Here is a 13149-nt window from a genome sequence, read left to right on the forward strand (position 1 = left end):
CCCATGTACTAGGATTATAGGCTTGTACTGCCACACCAACTCCTGTCAACTTTTCAAAGTACTGCCAGGACAGGTGTTATCTCTGAGTAAACTAGTGGCTGAGATACTTTCTAGAGAAAAGTTATCTGTAATACTATGTGAGAAATCCCAGAGTCCAGTAAAACATGTATGTCATGTACGTGTGCATCTGATGGTAGATGTTGTGTGTCTTTAAGTGTGTGCATGTGCATATATGTTGTGATGTGTATTCATGTGTGGGTGTGTGCATGCATGCATGCATGTTGTGAAGTGTATGCATGCATGTATGTTGTGATGTGTATGTATGAGTGTGTGCATGCATGCATGTATGTTGTGATGCGTATGTATGGGTGTGTGCATGCATGCATGCATGTTGTGATGCGTATGTATGGGTGTGTGCATGCATGCATGTATGTTGTGATGTGTATGTATGGGTGTGTGCATGCATGCATGTATGTTGTGATGTGTATGCATGCATGTACATACAGGTGCATTTGTGTGTATTATGCTTGGTATACACAAAGGGCAGGTGCATTTGAGACACAAATCTTGCAGAGAATCTGGTGGCTGGAACTCTTTGGTTCTCATCTATCTAATAAGAAAGTAGAAACCTGGGAAGCATCCTAGGTCAGAACAGCTTTGTAGACACGTTACAGGCTGCAGGACATTGAAGCGTCTCTCTGGCAGGTGCCACAGACCTCTTCTGAAAGCTTCATGGGTCTTTTCACCAAAGCCAGGCAACAGTGAGCCCACACAAAGCAATAACTTCTGTTCCTTTTAGCAACATCCACACTTTGCTTCAATGCTTTGAATTTAGAAGGTCGGTGGGAGGGCAGAGAAAGAACAAAAGCCCTAAATAACCAGGAGGCAGTGTGCATTTTTAGTTTCAGTTTTTGTCCCTGACGAATCCCAGGGTAAAACTAAACTGCTAAAAAGGAAAATGTTAGGCAACACATTTAGACATTTGAGATCCAACCCCATGTCTTCTCTTTAAATCAGTGTTCGAACAAAGACCTGGGTAAAATGGAAGGGGAATGGAGGGATATTGTAAAAAAAAGATTGGCAGTTTTGGAGATGCAGTTAAAATTCGATACTTGGGATTATGATCTGCTAGGCGGTCAACTGTCACCGAGGGTTTTTGCTTCCTTAGATATTTTATCATGTCTTTACCTTTCATATTGACATCCTTGAATCACTAGTTCATATTTTTTGGAGTATCAGTGACTAAAATAATGATATCACAGATGGCTGCCTTGAAGAGTCTCCCACCACGAGAAGCCCTGGTGCTGGCAAAGGACACTCTTCTTTGAGCTTTGTTGTCTTCTTTCATCTTGAAATTCTGCTCAGATGTTATAAATCATTCCCTGGGTAAATATAAATTAAATCTGATGTTAATTTCCTCTCTGTGTCCTCAGTGAACCTCAACACTCTTTACTCCCTTCAAATAATAATTGTCTCCAAATGCTGTTTCCTCTGCTCTAAAATGACGCAAATCTGTCCCCCCAATACATGGCCACTGAGCTCTTCTCCACAGTCTTCTCGTCACCACTGAGCACTGCCCACACCGGTCGTGAGGGGCCCTGCGATGGAGCTGCGGAGGCAGGCGGCCACCCCACACTGGGGGGCCCGCGGGCTGGGCTCCTCGACTCCCCCACCTCGCCGTTCCCCGCTTCCCTTCCTGCCCACCTCTTGCACGTCCTCAAGGACTTCCTCTCTGAAGCTTTCCCCAACACTTCATAAGTTTAGCTGCAAAAATGTTGTCTCTCCTTTAGAGTTTCTGAAGACTTTGTACATTCACTTGTGAGGGAGGGAGGGAGAGAGAAAGAGAGAAAGAGAGAAAAAGAGAGAGAGAAATAAAGAGAGAAAAAGAGAAAGAGAGAGAATTAAAAAGTGCTAAGATGCATTTAGCTGCAAGGAACCAAACTCCTGATTAAAACACACTTAAATAATAAGGACATTTGTAATCTCCCATAACTGAAGGTCGGAAAAAGAGTCTTTCCAGGGCTGGCTGATTTGGCAGCCTTATCATCCAGGACCCAGCCTTTCCTTGTCCCTGTCTTGCTAGGCGCAGTGCAACTCAGGGTGGCAGTGAGAGGGTGGGGCAGTGCCCAGCGTCCTAACCAGACCTAGCAACAGCCTTAGAAAGAAGGGAGCTCATCTCTCCTGTCTGTCTGTCTGTCTGTCTGTCTGTCTGTCTGTCTGTCTCTGTTTCTCTCTAGATATAACAACCTTTCTAAGAAGTCTTTGGAAGGATTTTCCCCTCCTCCCTCTCCTCTTCTTCCTTCCTCTCCTCCTCTTCCTTCCTCTCCCCCTCCTCCCTCTTCCTCCTCCTCCTCCTTTCTCTTTCTCCTCCTCCTCTTCCTCTTACTCCTTTTCTTCCTCTTCCTTGTCTTCACTGTTTTCTTTCTCCCATTCTGCCTCCACACTACACCCTTATTCCTTTTTATTTTAAAACAGCATCTCATTAAGTTGCTGAAGTTGGCCTCAAATCCACAATTCTCTGGTCTCGGCTTCCCAGGCACTAGGATTGCCAGCATGTACCACTGCGCCTGACTCCCTGCACTTCTTAGTGACTGGAAGAGAGAATCCCATACCCATCCCAGAGCCATGTATCAGCGGGGGAATGGGAACTTCCCTGGAGCCTAGAGTGAGGCCCACTTGGCCTGAGCTCATGGCTGTGTGGGGAGCAGGTCAGGGGGCAGCTGAAATAGTCAGGGCTTCATTGGGTAGAGGGGGGATGGACACTGCTTGTCAATCAATAGTTCCTTGTACACTTACCAGGTAGAAAGATCATATTCCGTAGTTTAAAGATCCATCTTCTTGTTTTAGGGAAGGGAAGGGCAACACCTTTTTAATCCAGATTATTCTTGGTCACCACTCGATATATACCGAGTGAAACAATAGTCTGTGTGTTCTTCCATAATCTGTGTTTTAACATTCATTTTAAGGCTCCTGAATTCTTCTAATGCCAGGCAGCATTTAAGCATTAGGCCTTGGCAGTGGTCTAAGCGATTGTGTGTGTGTGTGTGTGTGTGTGTGTGTGTGTGTGTGTGTGTGTGTAGTCAGGCCTGTAGCACTGCACAACTCCAGGGATGGAAGCAGGGCCTGTGGAGTGGAATCAGAAAGGATGGATGAGCTGGGGCTGAGCCACTTGGAGTGCTGTACATGAAAGACGGAGGAAACTATCATAGCCCAAGAGGTTCTAACACTCTCGTGTTTTATTTTTATTTTTATTTTTATTTTTTTGGTGGTACTGGGGTTCCTGGAAGCCCTTCTACCTCTGGGCTACACTCGCAGACCTATTTTTTATTTTTGGAAACAGGGTCTCTTAAGCCAGCATGGCTGGCTTCAAACCTGTGCAATCCTCCTGTCTCCACCTCCCAAGCGCGGGGATTACAAGCGTGCGCCACCACGCCCGGCTACTCTCGTGTTTTAAAGACTGTCACACCATCTATTTCATTAAATATGTTTTTTAAAAGTTAAGTCTCCATCTATAGTTCCCTAAGAAAAGTCCCTCTAGGAAAATGCTTTGACATCGCGTGTGATGACTGTCCAGAAGATGCAGGGGAAGTGGTTATAAAACTCAGGATTATTATCAGTAGACCCTTGAACCTTATTCTTAGTGGAAATTAGGATTACAGAATTAGGTAGGAGGAAATGGGCTGGTAGGTTAAGACATTCTGATATTTTAGGGGTAAGACAATTTCATATCTATTTGGGGTGGTGGGAGGACTGGGAATTGAACCCAGGGGCATTCTACCTTCAACCTATGCCCCCAGCCCTTTTTATTTTGAAACCTCCGAGCTATGCTCCCAGCCCAATTTCATTATGAAACAGAATCTCTCTCAGATGTGGAGCCTCTCGCCAAGTTGCTGAGGCTAGCCCGTTACCTGTGAGCCTCCAAATACTGCGACCACAGACTATATTCATTTTAAAATAACTCTGACTAGTCCAGAAGTAAGTAATGTTTTGGGCTGCAGTGCAGACGTGCAAAGAAATACAAAGGAGTGGTGCCTTCTCTGTGTTCAGTATGGATGATAAAGTGAGAGCCAGTCCAGGAAGAAGAGGCTCAGATTTCTAAAAGTCCCTCGGAGCCCCCAGGACTTCCTCGCCTTCCTTTCTCACTCTAATAAAAGTCACCAGGTCAAAGTGAGCCAGCCTCGGCGAGATGACAGGCATATTGAAGCTCTGCAGAGACAGCAACCTCCTAGCACTTTGTGTGATCTCTCTCCTACCGGGGGCACAGAACCACAGTGATAGCTGGCCCGCTGCATGGAGATCCTTTTCTTCTTGACTCCAGAGGAATCTGTGGACTTGGGGAAAGTTTGGCTATAATTCTGCCTAAAGTATTTGTCTTCTCTAGAGAGGAAGAGATGCAGAAGAGCAGAGTCTCTGCCCTAAACAGTCTCATCATATAGTTAGGGAGACAGAGTCAGTCTGAGAAGCAGTACCAAACTATGTGAGTCTCTAGAAACCCAGCTTCTAAAACATGCAGTTCCAACTAAATGCGAGAAGAACTCAAGGATGCAGGGTCTCGGTGCATAGAGGCTTCATCTGAGCATGGTTTGCACAAGGGGGACTCGAGAAGGGCCTTTTAGGCTAATGAGTGCTTTAGGGCTGAAGTCCTTACCGCAAGCTCCCCGGGGAGGTTATACGCTGTTGGGAGGTCAGGGTTCCCTAGAGACTGAGTCCACTTTGATGCCCAGACTTGAAGAAGCAGAGGATGCCTCTCAACTAGGGATTCTGCCTGGGTAAGGCGATGTCCGCCATTGACAGAGGGCTAGATCTCAGAGCAGTGTCCACTGTGCAGTGCCCTGGGGCCGCAGTGGTGTGCACAAATGCTGGGTGGTTGTCACTTTCCTGGGCAATCTGGCTTCTCTTTTCTCCCAGCAGGCAGAGCTCTGTTTTCATGATTTACTGGTGAGAATGGTGGTTTTGTATACCTCGGCCATGGTCTCTACTTTTGTTCTATGTAAAAGCCATGGCTGTATTGTTTATCCTGCATCTGCGTGCGTGCAAAAACAGCCCCAGCTCATCAGAATTTTTCCTCCTCCTAGCAAATCTTACTTTATCTCTCATCTGTGCCCATACAGTCCTGTGGCCGTGTGCATCAATTAAGTGTTCCATATTTGTGTCAGCATGTGGCTGCAGTACTGAGTTTGCCTAAAGAAGAGCCTCTGCGGTAAGTGTCTGGCCTCTGGCAAGTCAGCGTGTTCCAGCTGCTGCTCCCGCAGCAGGATGTGCACATGGACACCTGGGTTTGCTCACCACTGTGCCATGAGGCTGAGGCCTTCCCCCTGGCACTTACAATCTGCCAAGATGTCAATTCCTCTCGATCCCTGGGTGTTCAGGGAATACACGGCTCATGTGTTCACTTGAGTCCTCCAAGAAGCAGATGCTGGAAGAGATTCGTTATAAAAATGATTTAGTGGAGGAAACTTCTCTGAGAGGAAATGGAAGGGAGCCCGAGGATGCTAGGACAGCTGTCAGATCTTGACACAGGCCCAGTGCTGGTGGAGAGACGGAAGGCGGAAAGACTGGCTAGGATATCATAGGCTGTGGAGCAATGCTAAGACATGTATGGTGAGGCTTGGTTGGACAACGCGGTTGTCCTTCAGAGAGGTCCCTATTTCCCGGCCTTAGTGTCCACTCTGAGCTCAGTCTTTGGCTGGGAACCGATGCAGGAAGCCTGGGCCTCTGGATTCCAGAGCACAGAAGCTGAGACCATAGGGCAACTCACTCCTCCAGGTTGGAAATCTTCCAAGAGGTGCATGCTCCTGGCCAGCCCATCTGGTCTCTTCTGGCTGCAGGCGGCCTCCTGTTCACTCACGGTGTTTCTTCTTGAAATCTAGGGCCAGCACTGCTGCAGTGAGTCAAGCAGGGCTGTTGGGATTTTTGAAGCTGTACGTGCCTTTAACCACCCTCAGTACCAGGCACTCATTGCTATGACAAGACTTTCTTTCCATACTTGGGAAGTAACAGGGCACACCTAATGTCTATTTCTTGTTATTTCATGGAAAGCATTTTGCAAAACTAAGTTACACCTACTGGAGATTCACAGGACATTCATCTGGATTCCTTCTATTCAAACCCCAGGCATATACTATCTTGTTCTTCCTTTTTTTGACCCACACTTGAGTACAAAGAGTGATTAATACTGTCAGCCGTCGTCCCTGCCTAATAGCTTTAGGGAAAGAGAGTGGGAAAGAGATGTCCTTTCTCAAACACCATAATCCACTGGGAATGGATGTTGTACCTTTCGTCCCTTCTTAGTGTAACTGTAGGCACTGGACCCTGTTGGAAACAGTGGACAGTTGCCCACTGTTCTGTGACCAGATCATATACTTACTTAGTGGAGGGTGGAGAGCTGACAGAGCTCTGTGCTGACAAAGGATAAATAAGATATGGCGGGATGGTAAAAACACTGAAACAAGAATAAATAAGATAAAAATATTCTTGATAAAAATTGGTCTTCATTCTTACCTCTCACTCTAACTTGTTTTCCACCTCATTGCTAAAGAGATAGTTCTTAGGTGAAAGTCTTATTGTTTTACTCTCCTCACTGAAATATTTTAAGTTGTATACTACCTTTGGACCAAAGAATCAAAATTTCTTTCATTTTTTTTTAAAGTACTGGGGATGGAACCCAGTGGCATTCTACCTCCGAGCTACACCTTCAGCCCTGTTTTTTTTTATTATTATTATTATTATTCTTTATTTTGAAACAGGGTCTCTCTGAGTTGTAAAGGGCCTCGCTAAGTAGCTGAGGCTGGTCACGAACCGCGGTCCTCCTGTGTCAGCCTCCCAAATGCTGGGATTACATGTGTGCGCCACTATGCCAAGGTAATTAAAACTTCTTAGCATGATAGTGGAGCCTTCTGGCCTATAGTTTAGAGTTTCTTCACCTCTTTCTCTTTCTCTCTATCTCTCTTTCTGTTTATTCTCTTTCATAACACCAATTGTCTTCCTAAATACATGTGATTTCTTAAGTCCCCTTATATTTTTTATACATTCTGTCATTTAGGGTGTCATAGCCTGCTTCAGCTCAGCAACTCTGCCTCTCCCTTTAGAGGATTTAATTTATCCCCATCCAGATGGATAGATGAGAAAATAGAGGAGGGAAAATTTACCTACTTCTTCAGTGCTGCAACCCAGAACTGACAGGCATCCCTTCTACATAGATGTCCCTGGTGAGAACTGACCCTCCTGTAGTACAACCAGGGAACATGGTCTCTGGCGGAACAGCTTCTCCCCAGCAATAATTCTACGTCGGAGAGCTTAGATCCTGGTGAACTTTCAGCTGTCTGCTAGTATGCAACGCCATTCACATTTGCAGCCTGGATCCCAGCTCATTCTCTGACTCAGCTCATGTAGAGAATCTGATGTGACTTTTTAAGATTCCTCTCAAGCTTTGCTTAATTCCCAGGGCTTCTGAGTATCTCTGCTCCATACGTAGACTGCCTCCCACCTGTCAAAGCACATGCTATAACGTCTTATGTTTATTTATAAGTCCTTCATTTACACAAACCTGAGCGCCTATAAGACTCATAATGTAGTTTTATTTTAAATCTACACATGTCTGGCACAAAATAGGTATACTCAGCAAATATTTTATTAAATTAGTAAAAGATTATTCAATTTTGGGGCACATAAGGGATAGGGATAACTTCCAAAATTTGGTCTTCTTAAAGCCAGATTGTGGATTATTTATCCCCAAACACATATTTCAATTCTAATTTTAAATTGAGAGCTGTTTAAGTCTCTGAAATTTCTTGGTTGTTTTTCAATAAATTTCTCTTAAAAGGATTCACAGCGATCAGACTACCAAGAGTATCCTAACAGAATCTGTAAACTTATTAAATATAAAATATTAAGGCAGGCATAGTGGCACATGTTTGTAACCCCAGCATTTGGGAGGCTGAGACAGGAGAATCTTGGTCCTTGAACAACCTTAGCTACTTAGTGAGGCCCTTTGCAATTCAGTGAGACCCTGTTTCAAAATAAAAAGTAAAAAATAGAGCTGGGGTATAACTCAGAGGTAGAATGCCCTTGGGTTTCATCTGCAATACCACCAAAATATTATATATATATATATATATATATATAGATATAGATATATAGATATAGATATATAGATATATATAGATATATGTATGTGTGTTTGTGTATTAACAAAAAAAGAAAGTCAAGAATGGTTGCTTAGGCTCAAATCTTCATGAAAAAAATGCTGTATCATTAAAATGCATTGGCTATGGGTAAGCAGAAATTTGATTACAATTGTTTGAAAAATTACAGAATATATTATGTTTCATAACAGGAAGTCTAGAATTAGGGTAACACTAGGCTTGTTGGTCCAGTGACTCAGAGATTTTGTTCAGGGACTGAAGTCAAATCAGCACCTGGGTCATCTTCTCCCAAGTTTACCCACTGTGTCCTTGGACTGGGCCGCAGATTACCTGCCAAAACAAAGGGAGAAAATGTTGCCTTGGCCATGTCTTGGGAGTGAACAAGAAAGTCTTGCCCCAATCATGAAATCTAAAGGCTTCTTTTAAGTCTGAAGGAACAGTTTTAGATATGTGCTGATCTGGCGACCAGAAACTTTCTCAGGGAAATTCTATCTCTTGATGAGTTAGATTATTCTGTGTTTACCACAGAGAAGAGTTTTTTTGTTTGTTTGTTTGTTTTTAAGTACTTAGATGGATTGAAGAAGTATGTATTCTTTCCAAATTTTGTTGGCCCATTAGGAAAAGGAAAAAAATCATTGGAACACTTGCTGGTATTCAAGCAATAGTTTCCACTATAAATATTTTAACAGTACATTCTATTGAATTTATATCTATGAGTGAACAATTTTCTTTGCAGTACTAGGGGTTGAACCCAGGGCCATTCTACCTTTGAGATACACCCCAAGCCCTATTTTTCATTCTTTTTTGTGTGATACTGGGGTTCCTGGAAACCCTTCTACCTCCAGGCTACACTTCTAGACCTATTTTATATTTTTTTTATTTGGAAACAGGGTCTCTTAAGCCAGAGAGGCTGGCTTCAAACCTGCGTGATCCTCCTGCCTTCACCTCTCAAGTGCAGGGATTACAAGTGTGCGCCACCACACCCGAATCTTTTTTTTATTCTTTCTTTTGCAACAGGGTCTCACTAAGTTGTGGAGGGCCCCACTAAGTAGCTGAAGCTGGCCGGAAACCCGTGATCCTCCTGTTTCAGCCTCCCAAGTACTAGGATTACAAGCATGTGGTACCACACCTAGCAAGTGAACCAATTTTAATATAGGCAATGACCTAACACTTTCTTCTGTCGCTTCTATAAGTTCCTAATCATATATTTAAAAGTATTCAGTTGAGCCAGGCATGGTGGTACATTCCTGTAATCTCAGTATTGGGAGGCTGAGACAAGAGGATTGCAGGTTTGAGAACAGCCTCAAATAGTAGTGAGACACTCATCACTACTTTCTAGGGAGACCCTGTTTTGAAATAAAAGTAAAGTAGGGCTGTGAATGTAGTTTACAGGTAGAATGTCTCTGAATTCAACCCTCAATACCACAAAAAGAAAACAATATTCTGTAGTCTTCTGGGTGTGGTGATACACACCTGTAATCCTAATACTTGGGAGATTGAGACCAGAGGATTCTAGACCAGCCCTAGCAACTTACTGATACTTTTAGCAACCTAAAAAGACCCTGTTTCAAAACAAAAGATTAAAAAGGATTGTGGGTATAGCTCAGAGGTAAAATGACCCTGAGTTCGGTCACCAGTACCATACACACACGTACAGACACATATACAAATTCAGCAGTGGGAGTTTTAGATTGTTTTTCTCCAGTACAATTATTTATTCTTTATTTTAGGCCTCATAATGGGACTGATTTTACGATATGCCACAGCACCAACTGATATTGAAAGTGGAACTGTCTATGATTGTGGAAAGCTGGCCTTCAGTCCTTCTACTCTGCTGGTTAATATCACTGACCAAGTTTATGAATATAAATACAAGAGAGAAATAAGCCAGCACAATGTCAGTCCTCACCAAGGAAATGCAATACTTGAAAAGGTAAGGAGCCCATCTGGGCATATACTTTTTTTTCAGTATAATAATTGCATCACATACGGATCACTATATGTAGTGTACTGCTATGCATGTATATTTCTCTTATAATACCATGCTAGTGTGGTTATTTAGTTGACTAAGGGATCAATACATTGACTATATTATTATTAGCTTAGTTGTCAGTATTTTTTCTATAATTTGAGGAAGATTTTTGATTATATATATATATTTGCTAATCTTCACTATATACTTTTTTAAACTTTTTGACAATTCAGTACCTCTGCCTTTCTTGATACCTGATCTAAATTTTCACAAATGTCAGTGACACTGTGTATGTTGTCAGCTGGTTACTTGGTTCAAATCTCTCTTAAGCCCAAGGGAAAACAGAGAGAAAGGAGAAGATTTTCAGTACACAACCTTCCTCTGGGATGAATGGTTTTTGGCCTCCAAAGTGCCGGCCACTTGGCTATTTATAAACTCATGGATATGTGGTCAACCTCAGGGTCTTGGACTCCATAAGTTTAGTTAGGAAATCCTAGGTAGTAAAAGAAAATCTTTTATTAATTTTTTAATTTTTATTTTTTGCAGGATGACTCATCTTTTAAAAATGGTTCAGGGATGGAGATGTGGTTTAATAGTAGAGTACTTGCCTAGCATGTATGAGGTGCTGAGTTCAATCTCCGGTACCCTCTTTTCCCTAAAAACCTAAAGAAGGTTTTGTTATTGTAAATATTTGAACTGCTTCTGTTTCTGGAGGCAAAGTTTTCTTCTGCCCTCGGGATTTAGTAACAGAAATCAGGTGAGATTAATTTGTGTAGTGCATTCTGTATTACAATTAGATTTTGGAAAAGTGAGTTTCTATTTAACAATGCAAATATATGCTAAGGACCAGAATGTCACATGATTTTTTTCAGATCCTTTTGGGTCAGAGGTGAGAACTCTCTGATATTAGGAAGTACAATTTATCACTTTATCCCACATAGTTTTCTTATTATAATATACATTTTTATTTTCATTATGAGAGGTTTGGGGCAGTAGGAGAGGTACTTGGTCCACCAGTTTTCATCATTAAAGATAAAAATTTTTTCACATTAGTTTTTACTGTTACTTTTCTAAATTAACTTCATTGTAGCATTTGGTTAAAATTCATGAAAGTCTAATTAAAATATTAACCAAGGTCAGACTTAGCTAGGAAAGTGACTTTAAGCATGTAAAAATAAGTAGAATATTATATTTCTGAAGTAAATAGGAGCAACTTCTAGATTTTATATTTAAATTCTCCATCCTGTGTGATTCTTTTAGTTCATATGAGTAGTAGGAAATTCCCTATCTATAAATAATTAAAATTTAAATGACTTTTTTTATAACACAGGGTTTTATTACAATATAGCCTTCAGTTTTACCTTTGATCAATATCTAGATCTAAATTTTCTTCTCCTTTCCCTCCTGCCCATTTTAAATGCATTTCTACACAGCACTATTTCTCCAACAGTTTGAATCCTCAAAGATGCTGATAATTGTTGCAGTTGCTATAGCAACTTTGTTTCTAACAAGATTGCTTATAAATACCTGATCATAAGTTTTGACATTGTATTATTGACATATTGATTGCCTTAGAAGCAGCCAGAGTCAAATGTTTGCTATTGAAAAATCAAGGCAAAAGATTCAGAAAATGTCTCATATGTTGGGGCTCTCTTGGTGCTTTTCATTATATGGATTATGGGTTCTACTCATATTTTCTTGACCTTGAGACCTTGAATGACTTTAGCATTTTTCTGGATAAAATTCTAAATCCCATGACTATTTGAGTAACAACCAGTATTTGTTCCTTCAAGCATCCAGACTTGGCACTAGGTGACTCAGAGCCCAGAGCAAGTCTTCACTCAGTGCTGGTGGAGAATGGGGACTCTACTGGAATTTTTTCTTATCATTTCCTTCTAGTAAAAACTATCAGAATCCTTTTTCTACCTTTTTGAAATAGAATTTTTATCTGTGGTCACCTGACTGTTCAAGAGGGTTCCAGAATGACTTACTTCTATCTGACTGTAACTTAGTACCCATTGCTCATGCTCTCCTCATCTCCCTCCTCTGTGGTTACCACCATTCCACTCTCAACTTCTGTGGGATCAACTTTCTTATTTGTGCAGTGGGGAGATGAAAACCTATTTTGGAGGATTGTTTTAGTTGAAACAAGACGATGTCTCTTAAGTGCCTGGCTGACCCAGGCCTTTATTTCACCTGCTATCGCCACCAGGACTCTTATTGTCCCTACTAATACACTGCATATGACCACCAAGATCAAAACGATTGATTGTTGGATGCCTGATATATGTCAGAGGTTAATAAAACTGTGTTTTGTTCATGTATTTGACATCCGTTTGGAAAGATAAGACCAATGCATGATGTGTGCCTGCATATAGTTCAGTTCTGAATGGTATCATATGGGTTAGGAGTAGTAAAAGCTTACAGATTAGTTGTCATAGACAGCTGAGTTGGTTTGGGAGGCTTCCTAGGGGAGGAGGCACTTGAGATAGGTTTTGAAGGATGAATATGGTTTAGATAAACAGCAGGAATTGTGCTCAGGAGGGTCTTCAGGGCAGATTATCCAGGCAAAAAGAGCTTTTTGGAAGGCTGGATTGGTTGGATCAACATAGAGTGTTTGATTTATGGGAACAGTATGTACAGAATCTTTGAAGATTCTAAAGTTTCAGGCCTGGATGGAAAAATACAAGGCCCTAAGATAGAATGAGGGAGGGAATGAGAGTTGAAGGAGGTGGTCGGTGAAAATGACCCTGGATCTGCATCTAGAGGTCACCAAGTTTAAAGCACGCAGATGTGGGCCCATTAAGTTGAACCTCATCCTTTTTCAGAAAGACTAAAATTGATTTAAGTCAGTGGTTTTAAATCTATCTGTTTTCTGGAATGATTTGGGAGCTTAAAGAGAACCCCAATGCCTATGTTCTACCCCTAGCACTTGTGATTTACCTGGTTTTAGGGTGTTGCCTGAGCTTCAGACATTTTAGATCATGAGCAGACAGGTCGGGAACCACTGACTTAAGTCCTGTATCACCTTCA

The 13149-nt window shown here is 42.0% G+C and overlaps 1 protein-coding gene across 1 annotated transcript in view; it reads left to right on the forward strand.

Annotated features, from left to right (window-relative positions):
- Positions 1 to 13149, forward strand: part of SLC9A9 (solute carrier family 9 member A9) — a gene marked incomplete at both ends in the record, with an annotated part of 603254 nt that overhangs the window by 12689 nt on the left and 577416 nt on the right. Inside the window, one exon of the mRNA XM_080695867.1 lies at positions 9875 to 10077. Coding sequence (XP_080551993.1) covers positions 9875 to 10077 — 203 coding nt within the window. The remainder of the gene's footprint in view (positions 1 to 9874; positions 10078 to 13149) is intronic.

This window comes from Muscardinus avellanarius, assembly GCF_963383645.1.
Source record: "Muscardinus avellanarius genome assembly, chromosome: 5".
In the NCBI taxonomy this organism is placed as follows: Eukaryota; Metazoa; Chordata; class Mammalia; order Rodentia; family Gliridae; genus Muscardinus; species Muscardinus avellanarius.